The sequence below is a fragment of the Spermophilus citellus genome (genome assembly GCF_964194105.1).
Source record: "Spermophilus citellus genome assembly, chromosome: 6".
Taxonomy (NCBI): Eukaryota; Metazoa; Chordata; class Mammalia; order Rodentia; family Sciuridae; genus Spermophilus; species Spermophilus citellus.
In genome coordinates this window covers 81,324,714-81,348,348 of record NC_138187.1, presented here as the reverse complement: position 1 = coordinate 81,348,348, position 23,635 = coordinate 81,324,714, and the positions used below count along the sequence as shown (strand labels likewise).

Here is a 23,635-nt window from a genome sequence, read left to right as displayed (position 1 = left end):
ATTAGTTCCTTTAGACACTGGTGAAAATTTTTTGTAAGTTAGAATAGTTACATCTTCTCTGCTCTTGGACCTTCATGTGACATCATCCCATGGTAGAAAGCAGAAGGGCAAGAGTGGAAAAGAAAAAGAGACTTTAGAAGGTGATATAATATATAAAATATATGTATAATTATAAAAAACAATTTTAAATTTCTAGATACCATAAATAAAATGCATAAATTTTGAAAACTTGCTTTCATAATAACCCAGTCTCAGAACACTTAACCCCTTCCTGCAAAAATGACAAAAATCCATTCTTGAAGGCAGAGCATTCATGACCTAATCACCTTTTATTAGGCCCTAACTTCCAAGATCCTTGCATTAGAGATTAAGTTTCCTGCACAAGCACTGAGGGGACACATTGAAACCATAGCAAGATTTGATGCATGGTCTTAGACTGAACAAATTAGTCACAAAGGCCATTTTAAGGACAACTAGAGAAGTTTGAATATGTAGTTGGCTTTATATGATATCAAAGAATTATTTTGGTTAGATTGATAATACTGTAGCTATAGATACACATAATAGAAAAGTCATAACTTTAATTAATTTTAAGATAATACCTAAACATTTTAAAATACCTAAACATTTTGTCATTCATTAAACAGTTAAATATACATCAAAAATTTAGAAAATCTTAGAGCTGGGGAATAGCTCAATGGTACAGTGCTTGTCTAGCATGCATGAGACCCTGAGTTCTAGTTCCAACAATACATACATAAAAATTAGAAAACCTTTATATTTTCTGTTTTCAAAATTTATGCAATTTTATTTACGTATTCTAGAATGTATAAATTGTTTTTATAAGTATACATATATTTTATATATTATATCATTTTATATAATTTAAAAATGAATATTTATTTATACTTAAACCCTTTTTTAAGAACAGCAACCTAAGAATTTTAAAAATTATACATTTATACACACACATACACACACAAAAAAAAACTTTTGTGGGAGGAGTACTAGGGATTGAAGCTGGGGCACTCCTATCACTGAGCTACATCCCCAGCCTTGTTTATTTTTTATTTTGAGACAGAGTTTTGCCAAGTTGCTGAGGCTAGCCTCAAACTTGTAATCTCCCTGTCTCAGCCTCCCAAGTAGCTGGGATTACAGGCATGTGCTACTGTGCCCAAACAAAACATATTTTTAAATATATTGGGCTGAGGGCATAGCTCGGAGTGGTAGAAAGCTTGCTTGCCTAGAATGCTTGAGGCCCTGGGTTCAATCCACAATACTGAAAATATATATATTTCTTATAATATATACTTATATATTTATAATGTGTGGGGTGTGTGTGTTAGAAATGCTAAAGTAGCAACCAGAAAAACAGCTAAAAGAGCTAAAAGTGACTGCCTATTGGAAATAAAATTGGGTGTGAGGAGAGGTGATATGGGAGGGGGTGTTTTTCTTTAAAACCTTTCAATCCCTCACCCTCAGAACCCAGGGGGCAAGGCCTTGCCTGTGCTAGGCCAGAGCTCTGTCTCTAAGCTACATCCCCAGACCTTTTTTAAATTTTATTTTAAGACCATGTCTCACTAAGTTGCTCAGGCTGGACTTGTACTGGGCAAATTCCTGCATCAGCCTTCCGAGTAGCTGAGAGGCATGCTCCACCACACCCTGCAAAACCTTTTAATCTCAAAATGTGTTTGAGTAATTTTGTCAAAATATCACAGGATTGGTACACATCCAAGTCCCACTTCCAACCACTGCTATTTCCTAAAAATTGTGGCTAATCTTTTCAAAGATGACTCTTCTGTTTTGCAATATTCTGCACTGTAAGGAAAAAAAATCAGATCCAATTATTTTCAATACATTCTACTTAATTAGACAAGAATGCACGCTAACATATTTTAGAAAGATTTTTCTTCATAAAATCAAAATAAAAAGATTGTGAACCAGGAAATTAGCCACATATTCTTCCTGGTTGGTCAGTAGAGTTGGTTAATAAGCCTCAGATGAAAAATACTCATTCCAACTAACTACTGTGGCGTAATGGTTAAGTTCATAGCAAATCATGTTCAAAATGCCAAGGGACTCCTCTATCCATATGACTCTTGGAGTAGGGAATATGATGGCTTGAACCACTTCAAAGTAGACAATATAATCTTGCATCTTAATGATAATTTAAATGTTAATGGATTTAATTAATGCAAATATCATGATTGACAGAAAAACACTTTCAGAAGGATATTTCTATGGAAGAATATGTTTGACACGTGGTACAGATTTAGCAGAGTTGTTGGGTGGGTGGTTAACATTTTTATTAATTAAATCTTTTGCAGTAGAAAGAACAAAGGTATCTACTGTGTAAAATTTGATCCAGTTTCTAAAATACTACATAAATCAGATAAATGAAAGGTAACCTAAAGAAAGAAAAAAAAATCCTGTTACTTTGAGAGAATATTCTCAACACAGTTAATTGGAATGGCATATTAAAGTCATATTTTAATTTGTTGGGAAGACATTGATATGTTACTACTAATTCAATTAATTGGTTGATTTTTAACTCATTAATAAGCTGTAATCAGTTATTATTATTTCATTCAACAATGAAATGATGATTGAATATCTGTATGGGGGCATTATGGCAAAGTCTGGTAATACAATCATACCCAAGACAAACATGATCCCTACCATGTGGAGTTTAGAGTCTAGTGGGGAAGACAGACATCAAACAAGAAATTAAAAAGAAACATAATCAGTATTCTCTGGGGGAGAAGTAGAGGACTTTCCTTGCAAGCGTGTAGCAAAGGCTCTAATCATCTCACTAAGAATCTGTACCAGACCCCTAACAGCTTCCTCTAGCCACCCCTTTCATCAGGGTTGAAAATCCCAGGGTAAATACTAAGTCCCTGGTATTTGGGTGGCATCACTAAAACAGGATTGTCACAGCTAATATGGGATCCATCTACCAGCCACTGTTTCCATCAGTGATTCAGTTTATGTTGACTTATTTTCCAGAGAACCTTTAGCTTTGCATACCAAAGAAATGCTGAGTGGAGACATGTAGCAGAGTTATTGAAGTGGGATCACTTTTTAGATGGCTCTTCAGACAGACATTAGGGTCTAAGATGATCCTGCTCCTAATCTGAGTATACATACAAAAATTGAAACCCCAAGTAATTCAAGAGGGACTGTTCTGAAATACCTACCTTTCCTCCAATCATTTGGATTCATACCTACCTTACCTCCAATCATTTGGATTCATACCTACCTTACCTCCAATCATTTGGATTCGATAGATGGGGGAGAACCAGCTAAGCAAGCTGAGATTCTCGCTAAACCAAGCTTGTGTTTATCTCATGAGCCAGATTGTCATCATATTCTAAAATATGGATTTTGTTTATTTCAGAATGTCCTCATTGTTGAGGTAAGCTGCCTTTTCCTTTTCCGTGTTTGGGAGTTGCATGGATCTAAGGGTGAGTTTTAAAATGTACGACTTGTTATCAAATTGGCCAAGGATTTATGGAGTCCTCACTGTGTGCATGGTTCTCCAAACTTATCAAATCGGAGCCAACTGTAATCACTAGCTTCAAATAATTTCTAGAATCAAAGCTCTGCAATAATAGTTGTGTGGTACTTTATCCTGTTTTATATCCAATTTCATGCATGACTAAATTGGTTCTTATACCTATTTGTGAATCAGACAGTTGTAGAGAAGAGTAAATTAGCCCCCAGAATCAAATTTATCTAACAGTAAAATTAGGGTTAGAACTCTCTTTACCCTTAATTCAGGATTCTGGCTTATGTCCTCTAATGATTCACATCAATTTTCAAGTACTTGGAGCCTCAAAATCATAAATAAAACCAATTAAAAATGGTAATCGAAGGGAAAACTATGACCTTTTAAATTTATCTTTTTCTGTTAAAAATAAAAGGGGGGAAAAAAGCGAGTCTCTGGTAGCAGTGGACTAATACAGCAAATGTCCATGTTTCCTTCAGGAGCATGCCTGCCTTATCAGTTGGCAAAAATTCAGGGGAGCTGTTCTTGGGCTTTTGTTCCACAATTGCCTGCATGTGCCTTCTGGATCCGCAGTTCTGGCTCCACACAACCCATGGAGTGGACCCTCCAGCCAAACGCATTGCCCACCCCTGGCTAAATTCAGACCTGTTGTATAGATAATCAGCTCCTGACAGCTGATTTCTGTCCCAAGGACAATAAATTGCTGCAGCCCATTCTACTCTAATTGTGCAGCAGCAGCTCATCAGCAGAGATGAGCCTGGGCTCACTGCAGCCTCGGACCCTCAGAACTCACAGGCTGTCACCAGCTGCTACCCAGACACATCTCACTTCCCAGCCAGAGAATCCCCTAGTGAGTCGGGAAGACAAGGAGGGGGTGGCTTATCCATTCAGTGTATTCAGATGTACATCCCATGTCCATGAAAATTCATGTGTCATGTATTGTGTTACATAACCTCAGGGCCAAATTTAGTCCTTGAATTGTGCATGCATGAGTCCCAGTGTACTCAATGAGGAGAAGCTGCACATGGTCTCAAAAGGCCAAATTTAGCCCTTCAACACAGTTCAAAGATGCAAGGAAGTATTCACCAGTATGCGCCCCGAAATTCAGCTTCTAGAAACAAGTAACTAAGAAAACAGAACTAACTCTACTTCCTTGATTCCAGTCAGATAGTATTTGTCCTTATGATGCACTGTTAACAAGGAAAATCTCTCCGGGTGAGAAAGCTATTATGCTGCTCAAATGCACTTTACTGAACTTGTCTGTCCTTTTGCTAAGGATGTCGTTGGAACTGGGAGGACCATGAAAGCCCTGCTCACCAGCATAAAGAAATACAAGCCCAACATGATTAAGGTAGCCAGGTGAGTAAGACATTCACAGCATGCTGATTTCTGTTCTTCCAAACAAGCCCAGGAGGGATCCTAATACAGGATGGCTATTCCCCAAAAGTGTTTCTAGTCTTAATCACTGGCCCTTCATCCCAGAGCATAATGATTTGATCATACTGAAAAAATAGCCCATTTGATTGCTACCCTGAGAGAGGAAAGGGGAAATGATGTGCTTTGCTGTGTTTCTGAGCCCCTCTTGACTATGCATCCATAAGCCGTTTCCAGGAGCAGCTGGATGAGCCCCTGTGCAATTGCTGGGCTCTCTTCCTTTTATCCTGTACCATTGATGTAGTGCCACAGCAGCAAGGGCAGGAATAAAAAAAGGGTTGTAATGATGCTTCACAGGCTCAAGGGAAAAAATACGTACTTCAACGATGTTTAATTCTATCTGCAATTTAATTCTATCTGCAATTCACTGTTGAAATCACTGAAGCAATTTTTTTGTTGTTGTTTTTGTTTTAATGACAGTTTGTTGGTAAAGAGAACACCTAGAAGCGATGGCTTTAGACCTGACTGTAAGTGTTTTTCGGTTTGGGTTTTTTTTTTTTTTTTGGTATTTTTTGTTTTGTTTTGTGCTTAAGAGTTATTGATTTCCCATTTTCTGGCAATCTAAAGTGGAAGGTATTGTAGGACTGATAATCCCACAAATTTCTTGTCTTCTCTATCTTGCAGAGGTTAGGACCCTTTCAAAGGGAAGGTCTTAAATTTTATTTGCATCTTTCACAGGAACTTCAGTGCATTTGGATATTGTTGTTTTGGTTTTATGCAGCGCCTTAACTTCAAAGAACTCAGCTGATCAGTTTCAGGGGAGAGGAACAGTTATGGGGCTGGACTGTTTCAGACACTGGCTGCTATACCTATCAGTCACAGAGGCACTGAAAGAATTTAGAAGGATCCTTCTACCACCTTCAGAAACTATTAACAGACAATGCACAATGGTGACCTTCAGCCAGTCTGAATTTTAGCTCACAGAAGGGGGAATGTAAGACCTCTCCCCACCACCAAAGAGAAAAAGCAGAGCAGAAAGCTCTTAGTAACATCTTCACACTTTCAGACATGTATGCTAGAGGGCTTTCCTCATCTAGGCCACTTCCCCCTCCCCACATGTTAGGACTAGTTTTGATGCCAGAAACCATAAACAAGCAGCTAGATTATTTATTATTCTAACACTAAAGGAGACTTTTTTTTTTCACTTGCATAAGGAAGAATTCAGCTTGATTTTTATAACTTATATTTGTTCTGAAGTCCCTGGATAATTTGGCTACAATTCTCATCAGCAAGCTGAACAAACATTAGAGACAGGCACCGTATGGATGGGTCATGTAACAGTGACTCTTTCTTCTAAAAACAAGTCTCATTCCTCTGCTAGATGTACTGACTCTAGACCTTGTCAGTTCTGCACAGACAGATTTAGTCACATGTGCCTATTGGTTCCTGGCTTCAGAAATCTAAATCTTTATGCCCTAAGTTTCCAAACAGAAATTTTTCATATAATATTTAGGTAAGATTTGAAATGAAGTTGAAAAACATTCATTTCAGACATATCCAATTAATTCCAAATTTATTGTGTGTGTCACTTATAACAACAACATAAATAAAGTAATGACACCTAACACTGGAAAAAGGTGGTAGTGTGCCAGATACTGTTCGGGGAGCTACACAGATAATTTGTGTCATTCTTACAACAGCCCTCTAAAGGCAGCTGCTATTGTTATACCCATTTAACAGGTGAAGAAATGGAACACAGTGATGTTAAATAGCTTGACAAGGCCATAGCCACACTGTAGGGCCAAGATTGAACCCAGGCAATCTGTTTTCAGTAATGGCAATTGAAGATTTAAGTGTAAGAGCTGCACTCCTTTGCCACTGAGTGATGGGGCACTTTGATTCCTGACTGTCCTACTATCCATCCTCTTCCTTTTGTTCCATGACATGTTAGGGTTCAGCCATCTAAACTGGCTTTGTGCTCTGATTTTCCCAGTCTGAGCGGCCACGCCTATTGTAGGAGCTGCATTGCTCCCTGTGAAGTCATTGTTATTGTTACCCACAGGGTTTCCTGGGATCTACTCACATTTTTTCAGTCAGCTCAGAATCTCTGTTTCTTCTTTCTCTCTGGATTGCTGAGGCTTTGCACTTTTTGTTCCTTTCTCGTGGACTCTTTCTTACATGCGCAATGTAACCTCTGACATCTTTTCTTCTGCTCTTTATTTTTCTCCTCTTTATTCTTCTTAAGAAACTCTGCAGTTTGGAGGAATCAGACAGGGTCCCTGACCAGTGGTCTCACAATTCAGTCCCCTAGAAAACCCACTTCTGACACATTCTGTAAGTAGGAGCCAGTTGGGATCTCCACATGAGAATGTCTTTGGTCACAGAGATGGAAATGGTAGGGCATAACCAGCAGGAAGATAACTGTGCTGTAAGCCCATCAGCACTATCAAAGGACAGTTTTGTAAAAGTAAGCAAGCACATCTCTCCTCCGTTACACTGTAATAATCAAACTTATAAGATTTTAAAACACTGAAAAAGTGTGAAAAATCATTAGACCTAGGCACATTTATTCTGTCTCAGGAGTGGAACTCTGAAGAAGGAGAGCTCTTGTCTGTTTCTTAAGGGACCCCTTCAATTAAAAAAATATGACTTTCAGTAAAGTCTTCTTTTACTCACCCTACATACCTTGTGCTGCATTTAAATCCATTTCCTCTTATTCCACCCTCATTAGAGATAAAGAGCTAATTAGTAATCTCTGCATTGTGGACTCAAAGACCAGCATTAAAGTAAACCTGAGCATTCTCTTCCGCAAGCTGAACGATCCCATTTCTTTTCATCTTGTCCCCAGGTTTTACTCCCCAGCCCAGGACACTGATTCTGAAGGAGTATTGCTTCTCAGTGGCTGTGATCTGCACACCTGTTCATGTTTGCAGTGCTATGATACTTTCTGTTTGAACTGCCCTTAATGCTTCTCAGAGAATTTCCTTTGACATTATATCATTTCATACTGCCTGCACGGGAACAATAGGGCCTCATGACTAACTCACACACACTCCTTATCTTCTGAGCCTCTTGAGCCCTTCCTCAACTCTGTGCACTGGGAGTCCAGTCGTGTATGTTTGCTTATTTGCCTTGTTTCTGCAAGTAGTCATTCCGGTCAAGGTCCCTATTGGGCTTGTGTGCATTGCTCACCATGAGTCTTTCTTATTTCCATCCAAATGCAAAGTCTTCACTGTTTAAGTGCCAAAAACAGCATATGGTGACATTAGACTTAACGTACTCTCAATTATGCTTTTTTTTTTCTCTTTTTCTCTCTCTTTCTTTCTGCTAAGATGCTGGATTTGAGATTCCAAACTTATTTGTGGTGGGATATGCCTTAGATTACAATGAGTACTTCAGAGATCTGAATGTAAGTCTTGCATGCTAACCCTAATCCCCTTTTCATAAGAATTTAACAGTAACATCAATTTAACAAATCTTTTAAATAGTAATACTAATAACCATTATTCAGTGGGTTTCTTCTGTATCTGGATATATTGGGCAATTTTCATCTGTACTCCCATTTAATTCCTACCACCACCCTGCAAGATTGGGATTAGGATGATGGAAGCAAATGAAGATTATCTCTATTTTCTACTAAAGAAATAGGAAGCAAAAAGCACAATTATGGCTCCACATTGATTTTTCTCTATAGTTATTGACCATGTCCAATCAATCATAATAATAGCTAATATTCTCTAAAGTGGTTCATGTCAGTACTTGAAGTCTAACAGGTTCCATTTACAGTGGCATCCAGCTTGTTACTATTCCCCCTTTCAGGATTCAACACACAGACACCAACCCTCAGTGTGGGCTGAACTGTGTGACCCTGATCAATCCTGAATAATGTTGAAGTAGACTTTTTACCCAAAGTGGAGCAATCAGCATCTCACTCCTGGAAATTAGAAACTTAAATCAAAAGCCACAGAGACCTAGGGTCTTTGGACATAAGCCACTATAATATCAGCCCCAGAGAGCACCCACAGGCAGCATGGGCCAGTCTCCGACACCCTAGTTCCTGTCTTTCACCTTGTTTTATTGCTCAGCTCTTCCTTTGATTATATTGGCATCCTACCAATAACCGTCCCCCCATTTTTTGCCTACATTAGCCCTACTCCATTTCTGTTATTTGCAATGAAAACATTCTTTACACATGTCTTGCTACCCAAAAATGGTTGATTAGAAATGCATGATATGGGGCTGGGGATATAGCTCAGTTGGTAGAGTGCTTGCCTCACATGCACAAGGCTCTGGGTTCAATCCCCAGCACCAAAAAAGAAAAAAAAAAATCCATGGTTTATTTCCACTGTTATTTCTTTGTTTACCCAAGCAGCTATAATTTTACTAGTTGAAGATTTCTGTTTCCACCAGGGATAAATATACTGGACTCTAAGTGTTTCTGGTTTTGGAGACCTGGGAAACCAAATTCAAAATAGGGTTACGAACTAAAACAACAAAGAAGTCGGACAGAGCAGCACAAACCTGTAATCCCAGCAACTCAGGAGACTGAGGCAGGAGGAGGATCACGTTTGAAACCAGCTTCACAACTTAGCAAGAGCCTGTCTCTGGTGGCTGGAGTTGAGGCTCAGTAGTAAAGCACTTGCCTTGCACATGTGAGGCACTGGGTTTGATCCTCAGCGCCACATAAAATTAAATAAGTAAAATAAAGGTATTGTGTCCATCTACAACCAAAAAAAAAAAGAACCTGTCTCTGTATAAAACATAAAATGAACTGGGTTGTGGCTCAGTGGTAAAGTATCTCAGGTTCAACCTCCAATACCAAATAATAATAATAATAATAATAATAATTTTTTTAAAAAACCTTTTACCAAGCATTTGAATGGGTATCTTTTGATTTTTTGCACATCCAAATACGCACATACGTGTTTTAAATGAGCAAAAACCAATACAAGGTAGCATTCTATTATTGCTTCATTATATTTTCTGTGCCTCGCATTTTGTTAAGAAACTGATATATGTAAATCCCTTATTGTTTCAGCACATCTGCGTGATCAATGAACACGGTAAAGAAAAATATCGAGTCTGAAGAAGCAAATTCTTACCATCCACTTCCCAGATAACATGGTTCTTACTACTATACCACACTCAGGAAGCCAGCCCATAAAATCTGTCTCCCCCGGCGACTTCACGCAACAGGATGTAAAAGAAAAAAAACGTTTTAAGTGAAAGCTTTCTTTTCTGAGATATAAAGAGTACTAAAGGTTCTTAAGGAAAAGAAAGCAGTGCTTTTATTTGACTTGTTCCAAATTCAACACTCCACCTTATGACTCATAAGTTCTCTCCACCTTCACACTCCTGAGTTACACCTTCTTTTGTTTTGATAATCATTATGCTTGACTACCATTCCAAGGAATACCCCCACTTAGTTACTCAAATATTTTTCACCTAACTTTTTTTTAACACCTTAATTTTGTAATATTTTATACTATTAAGAACTGGGAAACCTTTTAAAGTAAGTCCTGAAGAGCTGATATACTAGGAATGCAGCTAGATTCCCATGCTAAAAAAGGGAGGGAAAGAATAACTTAGTATAAATTCCTGTTTGCGCCTCTCTGACAGGACATCATTATCTGCTGTGACAAGGCCTTTCAGAAAGGCAGGGTAGGATGAATCTTAATGATGTTATGAAATGAGCCTTTGCTTAGTGCTCTTGATCGGAGCTTCCGGTATGTGATGACAGTGTGTCGTGTATGCATGGATGTACTCAACTGTGTTTAATACTCTGAATTTTAATTAGAAAAGACACAATGGCAGAAAGGTCCTGGTTCCTACCCTGTACCCTTTCATTCACGTGGGACCTGAGCAAATGGCGGAATTCAGTAGGGAGTGTTTTAAATGCATGAAACTAAGCAAGTATAAATTTTTCCTCTTATTTGCATCAAAGGGCAAGACACTATTAAGTACTGTCTGAAACATGAACGCTGAGATTGAATTATTTCCTTAAGTGTCCTTATAAGACCAATGGCACAATCCGATGTGTTACTGGAGACAAGCTTACCTACAAAAGATTTTTTTTAACCAAATAAACACTTTATTATTATTATTATTATCACTGTTGTCTGAGACATTTTCTAATTTATGGGAATTTTTTAATTGAAAATAAATTTGAATGCCAATAGAGCTATTTTTCCTCACTTCCTAAAAGAAGTAAATGCAAAAAAATAAATAAGCACCCTTTGTTTGGTTCTGAACCAAATGTGATGTATTGTTATTAGGTTCCAGCTTCCTTTAAACTGATAAAACAAATAAGAAAACTTGTTATGTTTCATAATGCTAACTTTTTCCTTCCACCTTCATATTTTCTATGTACTTTTAGCTATTAAAATGTATATGAGCCAGTAGCTTCAATACACCACTGCAGATACTATCCTGTGGCTATTTTTTGTTCACCAGGTTTAAATCCAATGTATGCACTACTAATATAAGCAAATGATTGAGCCAGGCTAGATTTGATGGGTCTTTCCTTGCCCTGGGCTCATTTGTAAGAACAAGGAATTTTAGTTGTAAAGGATTTTTCTGCATATCTTCGTTTAAGTCCAAGAAGAAAAGAAACCACACCCAGATATCTCAAGAGAAGGAATCAGTAAAGGGAATTCCTCTAGCTTTGCTCCATAGAAGAATTGGTACCCAAGTTACAGATTAATAATTGTGTATAGCTGGCCAATTTCTTGAAATATCAGGATTAATATTCTAAACATAATTTTCTATCATGCCACATTTTATTGGAAGACCTAGAAAAATCCAGGCACACATATGATCTTAAATACAAATCATCTATACATTATAGAGTACAAAAATATTTTCTTAAAAATCTTGAATTTTACCAGATACGATGGCACACACCTGTAATTCCAATGACTTGAGAAGGCTGAGACAGGAGGGATCACAGGTTCAAGGCCAGCCTTGGCAAAATTTAGGTAGTCCCTTTCTCAAAAATAAAAAGGGATGGGGATGTAGCTTAGTGATAGAGTACCCCTAGGTTCAATCTGCAGTACCAAAAAAAAAAAAAGACAGAAAATTAAAAAATATATATATTCACACACAAACACACACATTGAATTCAATGTATATGAATACTATAAATCCACTTATTAATTTAGTGTTCCAAATGCATTCTCTGAACACAAGGGAATAAAATTACAAATCAATAACAAAAATCTATCTCTGGAAGTTGCAAAATATTTAGAAACCAAGTAACAGAGTAAAATTATGGGACAAATAAGAAATCAAAAGAAGAATAAATTATTTTGAATTAAATGAAACTGAAAGCACAACATATCACAATTTGTCAGATGCAGCTAAAGAAATAGATAGGGAAATTTAATAGCACTAAACACCTACATTAGAAAAGAAAGCTTTTAAAGCAGTAACTTCAGCTTTCACCTCAAATACTAGAAGAAGGAACAAAATCACAAAGGATATAAGAGACAGGAAATAGTAAATATCCGAAAGAAAATCAATAATAAGCAACATCAAGAAATAAAGAAATCCATGAATGCACAAATGGACTCACTGAGAAGATTAATACAACTGACAAAATCTTGGCACAATGGTCAGGGCAAAAAAGAAAGAAAAATAAATATTACAGGAGGCCATTGTTTTGGACTAAGCTCCTTCACTAGGCCCCAAGAAAACAGACAAAAAAATCAAAATGGAGTCACTCATGCTTAAGTTCCATGTCATCAAAACCAAAACCAATATGATCTTTTGAGAAATGGGGAAAGAGAAAGATTTTCTAAACAGTCCAGTTTCAATATGCAGAACAGTGAAGTTCCTTAGTTTCAGTCCTTAACCCCCCCAAAATAAATAACAAGTTGATGATACTGAATCAGTTATTTTTCTATTGTTCTGTCTCCCTGTTCCTATCTTATAAAGAATTTAGCTTTGAAATAACCAATTAGCCCTTTATTTTTTTTTTGTTTCTGCTTTCTTTAGCCTTTTTCTGTCCATAAAACCAATTTCCTCTGCTTGCCTCATAGGATATTTATTCAGTTTTATGGAATGAAATATTGCCTGATTTTAGAATCACAAAGCCAATTAAGATCTTTAAACTAAAATTGGTTGTGATTTTTGTCTTTTTACAAGACACGAATTACTAAAATTAGGAATGAGAGAGGTGGCATTACTATAGGTTATACAGATACTAAATGGATAATAAGAATATGATTAACAATTTTTATGCCTATAAAATTGATAACTTGGATGAAATAGACTTATCTTGAAAGGCTTAAACTCCCAAAGCACAATCAAAAAGAAACATAAAACTCCAAACAGCTCAGTAAAGAAATAAAGAAATTTTAACTTAATTCTCAGAGAAAACCTTTATGTCTAGAAAATTTTTCTGATAAATTCTACCAAGCATTTAAAGAGAAAATAATATCAATTATACACAAACTCTTCTGGAAAAATTATCAAGGAAGGAATATTCTTCATTCTATGAGGCCAATATTATCAACAAAGTAAAAAGCAGACAAAATATAAGAAAAGAAAATTATAGATGAAAATTCCTCATGAACATAGATGCAAAAATTTCTCAACAAAGCATCAATAAGTTAAATCAATAATGTATAAAAAGAATAGCATCATGACCAAGTGGTATTTATCCTAAGATTATGAGATTAACATTCAAAAACCAATATAATCCATCATTAATAAGCTGAAAAAGGAAAACCTTATGATCATTTAAACAGATAGAAAAAATAACTTTGCCAAAATCTAACATCAATATCTGATTAAATCTTTCTGTAAATCAGGAAAAGACTTTCATCAACCTGATAAATGGTATCTCTAAATGTTTGTTGATTGAATCAAATGGAGCTAATAAAGTTATTTTGTTCTGTTGACCTAATTTGACTTTCTAGAATACCAGCACTATTTCCAGGAATACCTAAAATTTAAAATGCAGAGGATAACAGAGAAAAGAAAACTGCAAAGAAGAAAGTAAAATTTGGGCCCTAAAAAAAAAGAAAAAAAAAAGGAACTTAACACGAGCTCTAAGGCTGAGGTAGAGATTTAGGCATATTGGGGTTCAGTTGAAATGCTAGGAGGAAAAGGGCCGCACCTCCATTCTTTTTTTTTAATATTTATTTTTTAGTTGTAGTTGGACTCAATATCTTTATTTTGTTTGTTTATTTTTACGTGGTGCTGAGGATTGAACCTGGTGCCTCACCCGTGTTAGGCAAGCGCTCTGTCACTGAGCTACAACCCCAGTCCTTGCACCTCCATTCTTGAGAATCATTTCCAAGGTTTCTGATCTCCCCTGGAAAGGGGAAGCCAAACTTGGATTTACTTCACTATAAAAAGGATATTTTTCTCAATTCTCTGGTCAGACACTAAAGCAAGAGGATCACAAGTTCAAAGCCAGCCTCAGCAACATAGTGAGTCCCTGAGCAACTTAGTGAGACCCTGAGCAACTTAGTGAGACTCTGTTTCAAAATTAAAAAAAAAAAAAATACAAAGGGCTGGGGATGAGGCTCTGATTAAGCACCCTTGGATTCAATCCCTGGTATTATTATTATATTACTATTATATTATATATTATTATATTATACTAATAACAATAATAATAATAATAATATGGAGCTGGGGTATAGCTCAGTATTAGAGCACTTGTCTGGCATGTGCAAGGCCCTGCCTGGGTTTCATCCTCAGCATTGAAAAAAAAAATTCCTTTAAAATATGCCTTGGGGTTCAGAGATGGAGTGCAGGGACATAGAAGTCATGGTTTCACTTTCATGTCCTTTCAAACTATGTTAAGCTAGTAAGACTTTCGTGAGCAAGGGTCAAAGGCAATTTTTCCTGGTATTTAAAATATATACGCTGATGAAGTTCTCTTTGTACATATATATTGATAAAGTTATCCTTTGGATTATCAAAAACAAAATGTCTCTCAAGAACATTTTAGATTTATTGTCCTTAACGTAGTAAGTGAATATTCACTTACATAACATCTAGTTTCAATATCATTCAAGTCTATGGCTTAAATAGCATTCTGAATACTTGAATTCTGTTGTTTGCAAAAATCTACATTTCCCCATTTTATAACATTGTTTATCACACACCACAACGTGCTTTAATTAACAGAGCTGCTAAACTTTGCTCAACTGTAGTTGCACCCTATGACTCATAAGCTTTTTCTTTTTTTCTTTTAAAAATTTGGTTCAACAACATCTGGAAGCTTATATAAGGAGAGATGATATTCTTTACAATCAGTGATTTTTTTCTGGACAACATGTTTCTGCAATTGGCAAGCTTTCATTTTTCTCTGAGTTGTTGCTCTTTTCATGTAGTCTAACACTGGCAACTTAAATTTTTCCTAAAGATTAACACATGCAAGGACTTGGTAAATACTGCTCCACAAACGTTTGTAATGTTTGATTCCTAAATTTCTTCTATTAATTTATTCTGAGTTGGTCCGACCTTGAAAAATGAAAACTAGAAATAATTGGGAATGAGTTAGAAGAAACAAAAATATCAGTGTTACATACTTTACGTGCAGGATATTTCTTTTAGAGGAACTTACATCATGAAATTTTTGTGGTCTCTTTGATAATGGCTAAAAAGAAGATAACGATTGGATTTCGCAAAATGTATCTCTAGATTTTATCAACTGTTTTTTTTTTTCTACCTAGATGTTTTTTCACATCCTTTCTGACTCACAGTCTTTCAAACAGAGAATTAAATTGCACATGATATGTGCACTACTATATGGTCTCAAAACGTGTCCCTGGGAATTTTAATGTTCTTGCTTTTGTGTCTTACTATGCTTTGACTTGGAAGTAGGGAAATAGGCCTGCTGTCCGCAAAGAGATCTTTTAAAAAAATCCCAATGTTGTTTCTTGAGGTAGAAAAGTAGCTCAAGTATTCTCCATGTGTCTGCATTTCCCTTTTGCTGGGGAAAAAAAAAGAATACTTTAGGAAATAACAAATACACTGTGATCAGAGCTAACAAAGAGATAAATAATTGGTCCTTGATACTTAAAATGATGAAAATGCATTTAACAAAAAAGTGTTCACTTCCAATACAGGATGATCATCAATCATTAATACTGATTATAAATAAGGTATTCAACAAAAGATGTTTTATGCTTATCTCTACCTGGGAGGGAGTATTTTAGCCTCCTACAAAGTGTATGGGTCACTTAATATCCAGCGGTCTAAGGTGTTTTAATAAATGTAATATTTCTACATCCTCATTCAATCTTTTTTTCCATCATGTTTCATTAAAGACTAAATTGTTTTGACAAGTCCAAAAGGAAAGCAGTTTGGGTTTAAAATAATTTGTCTTGTTTTGAAGGGAAACTAGTCCATATGCTTGAGATGCTTCCAGCAAAAATTCTTTGAGGTCTCGGCATAGTTTCAAACACTGGTAATTTTTCAAAGGGTTACCAGTATCTATCCTCCCTCATATTCATCCCTCAGTGAGACATTAAATACCTGGGTCTTCTCTGGGCAACACAGTATCCCAGTTTAAGAAATTACTATTTGGGGCTAACAATTATATTTAAAAATATTCAACATCATTAGTAATTAGGAAAATGCAAATCAAAACTACTCTGAGATTTCATCTCACACCAGTTAGAATGGCAGTTATCAAGAATACAAATAATAATAAGTGCTGGAGAGGATGTGGAGAAAAAGGAACACTTTTACACTGTTGGTGGGATGGTATATTTGTCAAACCACTACAGAAATCAGTATGTAGGTTCCTCAACAGACTAGTCATGGAACAACCATATGACCCAGATATACCATTCCTCAGTATTTCTCCTAAATTCTCCTAAAGAATTAAAATCATCATACTCCAATAATACATGCATACACATGTTATAGCAGCACCATTCACAACAGCCAACCTATAGTACCAGCCTAGGTGTCCATCAATAGATGCATGGATAAAGAAAATGTGGCACATGTGCACAATGGAGTTTTATTCAACCATAAAGAAAAATGAAAATATGTCATCGGCCGGAAAATGAATGGAACTAGAAACCAACATATTAAGCTAAATAAGTCAAACTCAGAAGGTCAAGTGTATGTTTTCTCTCATATGTGGAAGCTAGAGAGGAAAGAGGAAAAGAAGGTTGGGTGCAGATCTCATGCAAGTCAAAGTGAGATCAGTAGGGGAAAGGGAACCAGGGGTAAGAGGCAGGGAGGGAGAGAAGTGCTGAGAAGTGATATTGGCCAAATTATATTGTTATATTGTGTGCATGCACAGATGTGTGACAACAGATCCCATCATTGTGTACAATTCTAATACACCAATTAAAAAAAGTGGGAAAAAAAAACTACTATTTGTACGAAATTACTATTCTCTTGTATTTCTTTGTTAAGAAGAGCAACTATTCACAGTAGCCGAGAGGGGGAAATGACTCAATTATCCATTGAGGGATAAATGAATAAACAAAATGTGGCATACAGAATACAAAATATTATTCAGCCTTTAAAAAGGAAGGAATTCCTGTCACATAAGTGAACAGGAATAACCCTGAAGACACCATGCTAAGTGAAATAAGCCAGTCACAAATGGACAAATATTATATGATTCCTCTTATAGGAGGTATCTAGAGTAGGTAAACTCAGAAAAACAGAAAGTAGAATGATGTTTGCCATGAGCTGGAGGAGCAGGGAATGGGGAGCTGTTATAATGGGTTTGGAACTTCAGTTTTGCCAGATGAAAATGTTCTAGAGATCTGTCTCTCAACAATGTGAATACCTAACACACATGAACTGCAGGTACACTTAAAAATGGTTAAAATGGTGAATTTTGTTACATGTTCATTACCATAATTCTAAATAAATAAATATTTCCCCAGAAAAGTTTTTTTTCTATTTCCAGTTTATTTTACTTTAACATTTCCCATTATGAACTGAGGACAGTAGCATATGCCTGTAATCCCAGTGGCTTGGGAGGCTGAGGCAGGAGGATCTCAAGTTCTAAGCCAGCCTCAGCAATTTAAAGAAGGCCCTAAGCAACTTAGTGAAACTCTGTTTCTAAATAAAAATATATAAAAAGGTTGAGAATGTGGCTCAGTGGTTGAGTGGCCCTGGGTTCGATCCCTAGTAACCAAAAAATAAAAGAAATAATAAATAAATAAATAGTAAAATTTCCCTTTTATGTTGAAGAAGGAATGAAAACCTGATGTTGTCTCAGAATGTCCTAAAAATAAACCATGGCTTTTTTTTTCTATTGCTTTGCTAAGCACCAGAGATGTTAAATCATTCACCCTGTCCAGATCTGATTGGATTTTAGAAATTTCCAGATTTCAGACAGAAGGGTTTTTAGAAATGAAATTTGAAAGCAATTAAGCACTGTATTTAAAAAAAAAAAATCTACTGAAAATTGCATTTGGTTCATATGCACACTCACCTACAGAAGTGTTTCTTATCAAATGGGATGGAAGATTCATTTTTAGGTAAAGAGAAGAGGACTTTGGAAAGAAGTAGGGGACTGGGAATGTGGTATCTTCAAATGGTCTGCTCTTGTCTCTTGCACTGAGGTCCATTTCTGTTGTGTGGGTGTTTAGGACAGAGTCCAAATGACTGAAAATCCCGTTTGGGATGCTCCTACACACAACATTTGAGAATCTGGCATTTCACTCATTTCCTAACCTCCTGCTGGTATACATAGGGTTTGGGCAGTTGAATAGACCCTTCTCTGCGCTGGAGTCTGGGAGAAGACAAGAGCAAGGGACTGAGAGTTCCCTTCATCAAAGAGTTCCTACCTTCACTCCAAATCTTTTTCCTAAAACTAATTTTCTTTCTTTCTTTCTTTCTTTCTTTCTTTCTTTCTTTCTTTCTTTCTTTCTTTCTTTCTTTCTTTCTTTCTCCCTTCCTTTCTTTCTTCCTTTCCTTTCCTTTCCTTTTTCCTGGGAGGGAAGGTGGGTAGCAGGGGACAGGGATGGAGCTCAGAGCCTTGGCATGCTTACCCATGCGCTCGGCCACTGCACCCCAGCACCTAAGTTGCATTTTTGTAAGGATGGGGATGGATGGTTTCTTTACTTCCCGAATAGCATAGATTAAGTATTTCACTACTAATTTCCTAATTTCTTTGGGCTCATGTAGGCCTCCCAAAGTCCAAATAAAGGAGTTTTATGGAATTACTAGACTTCTGAAAGGTATAGATTCTCTCACTGTGTCATTTCAGATTTATTCATTCATTTGACAAATATGTATTCTTTAATAGATACCAGGCATTGGCCTTTTACAAACATGTCTCATTAATATGGCCCTTTAATATTCTAAACATTGGCCCTTTAAAAATCATTAAAGCATCCCAAGAATGATTATATTTAAGTTAACACTGATCTGACCACCAACTCAATACTAGATGTATAAAAAGGCATATTTTTTTAAAAAAATAACAGATTTTTGCTTCTTTTATAATATTTCCTAAACTACATAGGGACATGCTATATAAGCTTGCTCACAAGGAATGTACTGCCCTGGCCTGTGACCAATTTTGGTCCAGGACTCTCAGATACAGGCCCCAAGACAAGCTACGACAGAGCAACATGCGGGGCTGCCTGATTGGCTTGCTGGGTGCTGGTGCTTCAGGAGCTAAAGGAAGTCCCAACTGCTCAGCTGATCATGGTGCACTGGGCTTTGGCCCATGAAGATTTTTGTCTGCTCTCTGGACATTTGGACCTGAGCTCACTCCATTGCTACAGGCTCCATCCACAGCTTCTTAGCATCCCCAGCCTGCTCCTGGCTTTCTGCCCTGTCTTCACCATCCATTGCTACGCCAGCCAAAGCTTGACAGTAGTGCCTACTAGGGAGGAGGTCATCCCTTCAGTTCCAAAGTAACAGCCAGGCTAACTTGCTCAGGTCTGTCCTGCTTAACCAAAGGCATGTTCTTCCCAGCCTTAGCAACCTCAGAGATACTTTAATCACACATTTACTTCCTCAAGTATAAAAGCTAACAGAGAAAAAGTCTCCTTGCTTTTCACAACAGCTTTTAAATAATTACTAAATATTTCTATGGCCATGTACCATATAGTTTGGATCTGAAATGTCCCTCTAAGGCCCATATGTTAAAAGTTTGGTTCCCAGTTTAGTGCTGATGGAAAGTTGTAGAAACCTTTAAGAGGTGAGCCCTAGTGATAAGTTTTAGGTCATGACAGCTACAAAGTAAAGAGACAAAGTAAAGGGACAAGAGAACAGAGTCCCACGATTCCTTCGAGGTCATTCCTACTGTCTCTCTCTTTCTTCACTCTCCAGCTGTCATGAGATAAGCAACTTACCCTACCAAGTGCTGCCCACCATGACACAGGTCTAAAAAACAATAGGGCCAACTGATCATGGACTGAAACCTTCAAAGTTGTGAGCCTAAGTAAAACTTTTCTCTTTATAAGTTGACTATTTTCAGGTATTTTATTATAGGAATGGAAAGCTTACTGACACACCGGGTAATATTTGTCTGAGTCATGATTTTGTTATAAGGGTATAAAATCTTAGTTTTTTAAGTTACCCTTATCCAACCTATAGTTAAAATAGTTGTGGAGCTGTTTAATTTGAACAGATGTGGGGCTTTTGTAGTTTTGTTTTAAAGTATAAATTGGGCAACCATCTTTGAACTGATCACATTCTTAAAACTTTTTTTAAGAAGTTCCAGTTTTTAATCAGAAAGCCAGAATGTCTTGGTAAATCACTTCCACACCAGGAAAGAATCCATTGAAGAGTTCCTATGCCCCTGCTAGTTCACAAGTTCAAAAACACTCTTTTTATAGCAACCTTTAAGTTAGATGCAAATAAGAAAGTTTGCCAATGTATAGGGGAACAAAGAGAATTCTAATCTCACTGTAACTCCATGCTACAACGCCAACAATTAAGACCCAACAAGCTCTACCCTTCTTTTCCAGTTAGAGGCAAAGAAGTGAAATAGTAATGTTAGAATTCAAGCCATTCTGACTTCTGCAATGCTGAGCTTCTAATTCTGAGCTCTAATTCTGATCTTTTCTAGCCCTTGCTCTACTCATCTGGAAACCCAGGAGAGACAAATGGGCCTCCTCACCTTGTAGCTATGATGCATAATTAAGTAGTAAATGCTAGGTAAGCTATTGGTGAGAGCAAATCTCAAGATGGTCATAATTAACTCAAGACAAAGCAGAGCCCAAGAGATAGCTTGAGATGTTTACCTTCATTGTAAACTACCCTTTTCTCTGAGGCAAGACTATTAGCCCACTAGAATTTGGAAAGACCCATTGAGAAATCAAATGCCTTTGGAATTTATATAAGGTCCAGGACAGAGTTGTTCGTTGTGAGACACACCGGGCAAGATCACATGGTGAACAGAAACTCTGGAAGGAGATGCATGTGTAGCATGCCGTTCCTTGATTCCTTCTGTGGTCAGCAGAATAATGACCCCAAGGATGGCCACACCCTGCTTCCTCAAATTGGTGCATATGTCGCCATCCCAGGAAGAAGGGACTTTGCAGGTATAATTAAGTTAAGGATATTGGGATGGGGATTATCCTGGATTATCCAGATGGGTTCAATGTAATGTAATCCCAAGGGTCATTATAAATAGGAGGTAGGAGAGTAAGAATCAGAGGAGAAGGGATAAGACGGATCGGAATCCTGGAGAAATTTGGAAATCTTGCACTCCTGGCTTTGAAGCTGGAGGAAGAGGACATGAACCAAGAAATGCAAAAAGTCTTTAGAATCCAGAAAATGAAAGGAAACATTCTCCCTGGGAGCCTCTAAAGAAAAACACAGCTTTCCTGGCACCTTGACTTCAATGTAATGAAAGTTATTTTGGACTTCTGATCTCCATAACCATAAAACAATAAATCTGAGTTGTTTTAGTCACTAAATGTGTGGTAATATGTTATAGCAAACAGGAAGCTAATGTACTTGGAGTATAAGAACATTTCCTCCTTTGGGCATTTGTTCAACAAATATTTATTGGGTTGCTCCAAGTCATATGAGATCGAATACTTATTAACTGCCCTCTGTGTGGCACACCGTATGGTGTTTTAAATGTATTTATCTAATCTTCATATCTTTTCTATTACCATACATTGATGATATCTACTGAATGCCATGTCTAAACACTATCTTAGACACTTAACATGTGCTATTTAATTCTTATAACTCTTCAAGGTAGATAATAATCACCCTGCCTCATTTTACACAAGAGGAAATAAACTTTGAAAGATTGAAAGCCATTTCTCCAGGTCAAACTGCTAGAAAGTGAGGAAAATTTTCACTTGTCTGCCTCCAGAGCCTACTCTGTATTTCCTCCATTTTTCAGGTGAGTTAACTGAGGCTTAGGAAAGTTAAATAACTCGCCAAAGTCAAAATTGACTCTTCACTTCCTGACTAGCACACACTTTCCTCTAACTTTCCCTGCATGCTCTCTCCATTTTCCAGAGACTTCTGATTCTGGTCTTCAGCCTGTCCAGAAATGCTCATATAACATAGAAACTAGATCTCTCCTAGACTGATGCTTGAGTTGAACAGTTCTTGGTACAGAAATTTATAAGTAAGGTATCCCAGGCTGGATGGCCTATGTCCTCCTTGGTCTTCAGCTCTCTTAAACTGGGATTAATTCAATCGCCCTCACAATACTTTCTTCCTTTGGAGGATAAGCCATTATTCCAAAAAGTTCTTGTTTTTTCCCTTCTTCTTCCATTCTTGCCATGATCCTTTCAGGACCCAAAACTGTGTATACCAAATTCTATAGGACTGTGAGCTCCCTAATTAACACAGCCCAAATTGTAAACCCACAAAACTGTCAGCAGGATTGAGCAGAGAAGGAAAGAGGCATATGAGATGGTTTGGCAGCTCCACTGCCTCCAATAGTCTCCTGCTGACAGAAGGTTGAATCTTCCCTGGGTTGTACTATTGTGGCTGACCACATGGCAGGCCACCTATTATATCCCCAGTCCAAGCCATTCCTTGGCTTCCCATAAGATAGCCAAGCTGACATTGGAAGAAAACAAGGTTAATGAAAAACTAAGGGACAGCAATAAAGAAAAAAAAAGCACTAAAAAAAAATCAGTTTCAAAATATGTAAAATATATCAATTTCTAAACTTCAGGTATCCAATATAGCAAATGCATTTTGGAAAAAGAAAACTATTAAGGTTCTCCAAAGATGTTATAAATGTTTTCAACACATGCTAAGTACCCAACACATGTTTATTTAACTGGATTGGTTTATTCTGAATCAACTGATATGACAGTCTGGCCTACTTTAATGCAAACACACTCTTTTCCCAGAATCCCCAGTTCCCTCTCAGCAGGAGGCAGCCCTGCTCATTCTGTCCTTCAGGGAAGACCAGATATCTTTCTTATTAAAATGCAAAACTTTTCTTTGTTCAAATCCTTTCTCAGGTACCTTAGATCCTTCTTGTCTGTTCTAGTTTAAAGGAAACCCTGCCTGCAGACTGATCAAAGGAGAATGGGTAAATAAAAAAAGAACAACTGGGGCTTTCCTCAGAGGGGTTCTCAAGTCCCTCTGCTTCTAGAGCCTTTGGCTGTGACTTCTGCTTCCAGCTGAGATTTGCCCCCTAATGTGCTCTACAAAGTGGTAGCCAGAGCGTCCACCATGAGAACATTTCTGTAATCATACAATATCATTGCCTCTCTGCAGGGAGAGAACTTATGGTTTGGATCTTAATATCTCCAAAGGCCCAGATGCTAAAGGCTTGGTTGTCAGCCTGTCTGTGGTGCTCTAACTATTTGGAGG

At 37.1% G+C, this 23,635-nt stretch overlaps 1 protein-coding gene across 3 annotated transcripts in view; it reads left to right on the top strand.

Annotated features, from left to right (window-relative positions):
* PRTFDC1 (phosphoribosyl transferase domain containing 1) overlaps positions 1-10,991 on the top strand; it is an 83,639-nt gene extending 72,648 nt beyond the window's left edge. For 2 of the 3 annotated variants that reach the window (XM_081299345.1, XM_081299344.1), the window contains 5 exons: positions 3,398-3,415; positions 4,785-4,867; positions 5,363-5,409; positions 8,215-8,291; positions 9,921-10,991. In XM_081299345.1, the coding sequence (XP_081155471.1) occupies positions 3,398-3,415; positions 4,785-4,867; positions 5,363-5,409; positions 8,215-8,291; positions 9,921-9,968 (273 nt within the window). In that variant the 3' untranslated portion in view covers positions 9,969-10,991. The remainder of the gene's footprint in view (positions 1-3,397; positions 3,416-4,784; positions 4,868-5,362; positions 5,410-8,214; positions 8,292-9,920) is intronic. The other variant, XM_081299346.1, reaches the window with a different exon arrangement.
* Positions 10,992-23,635: the final 12,644 nt, after the last annotated feature.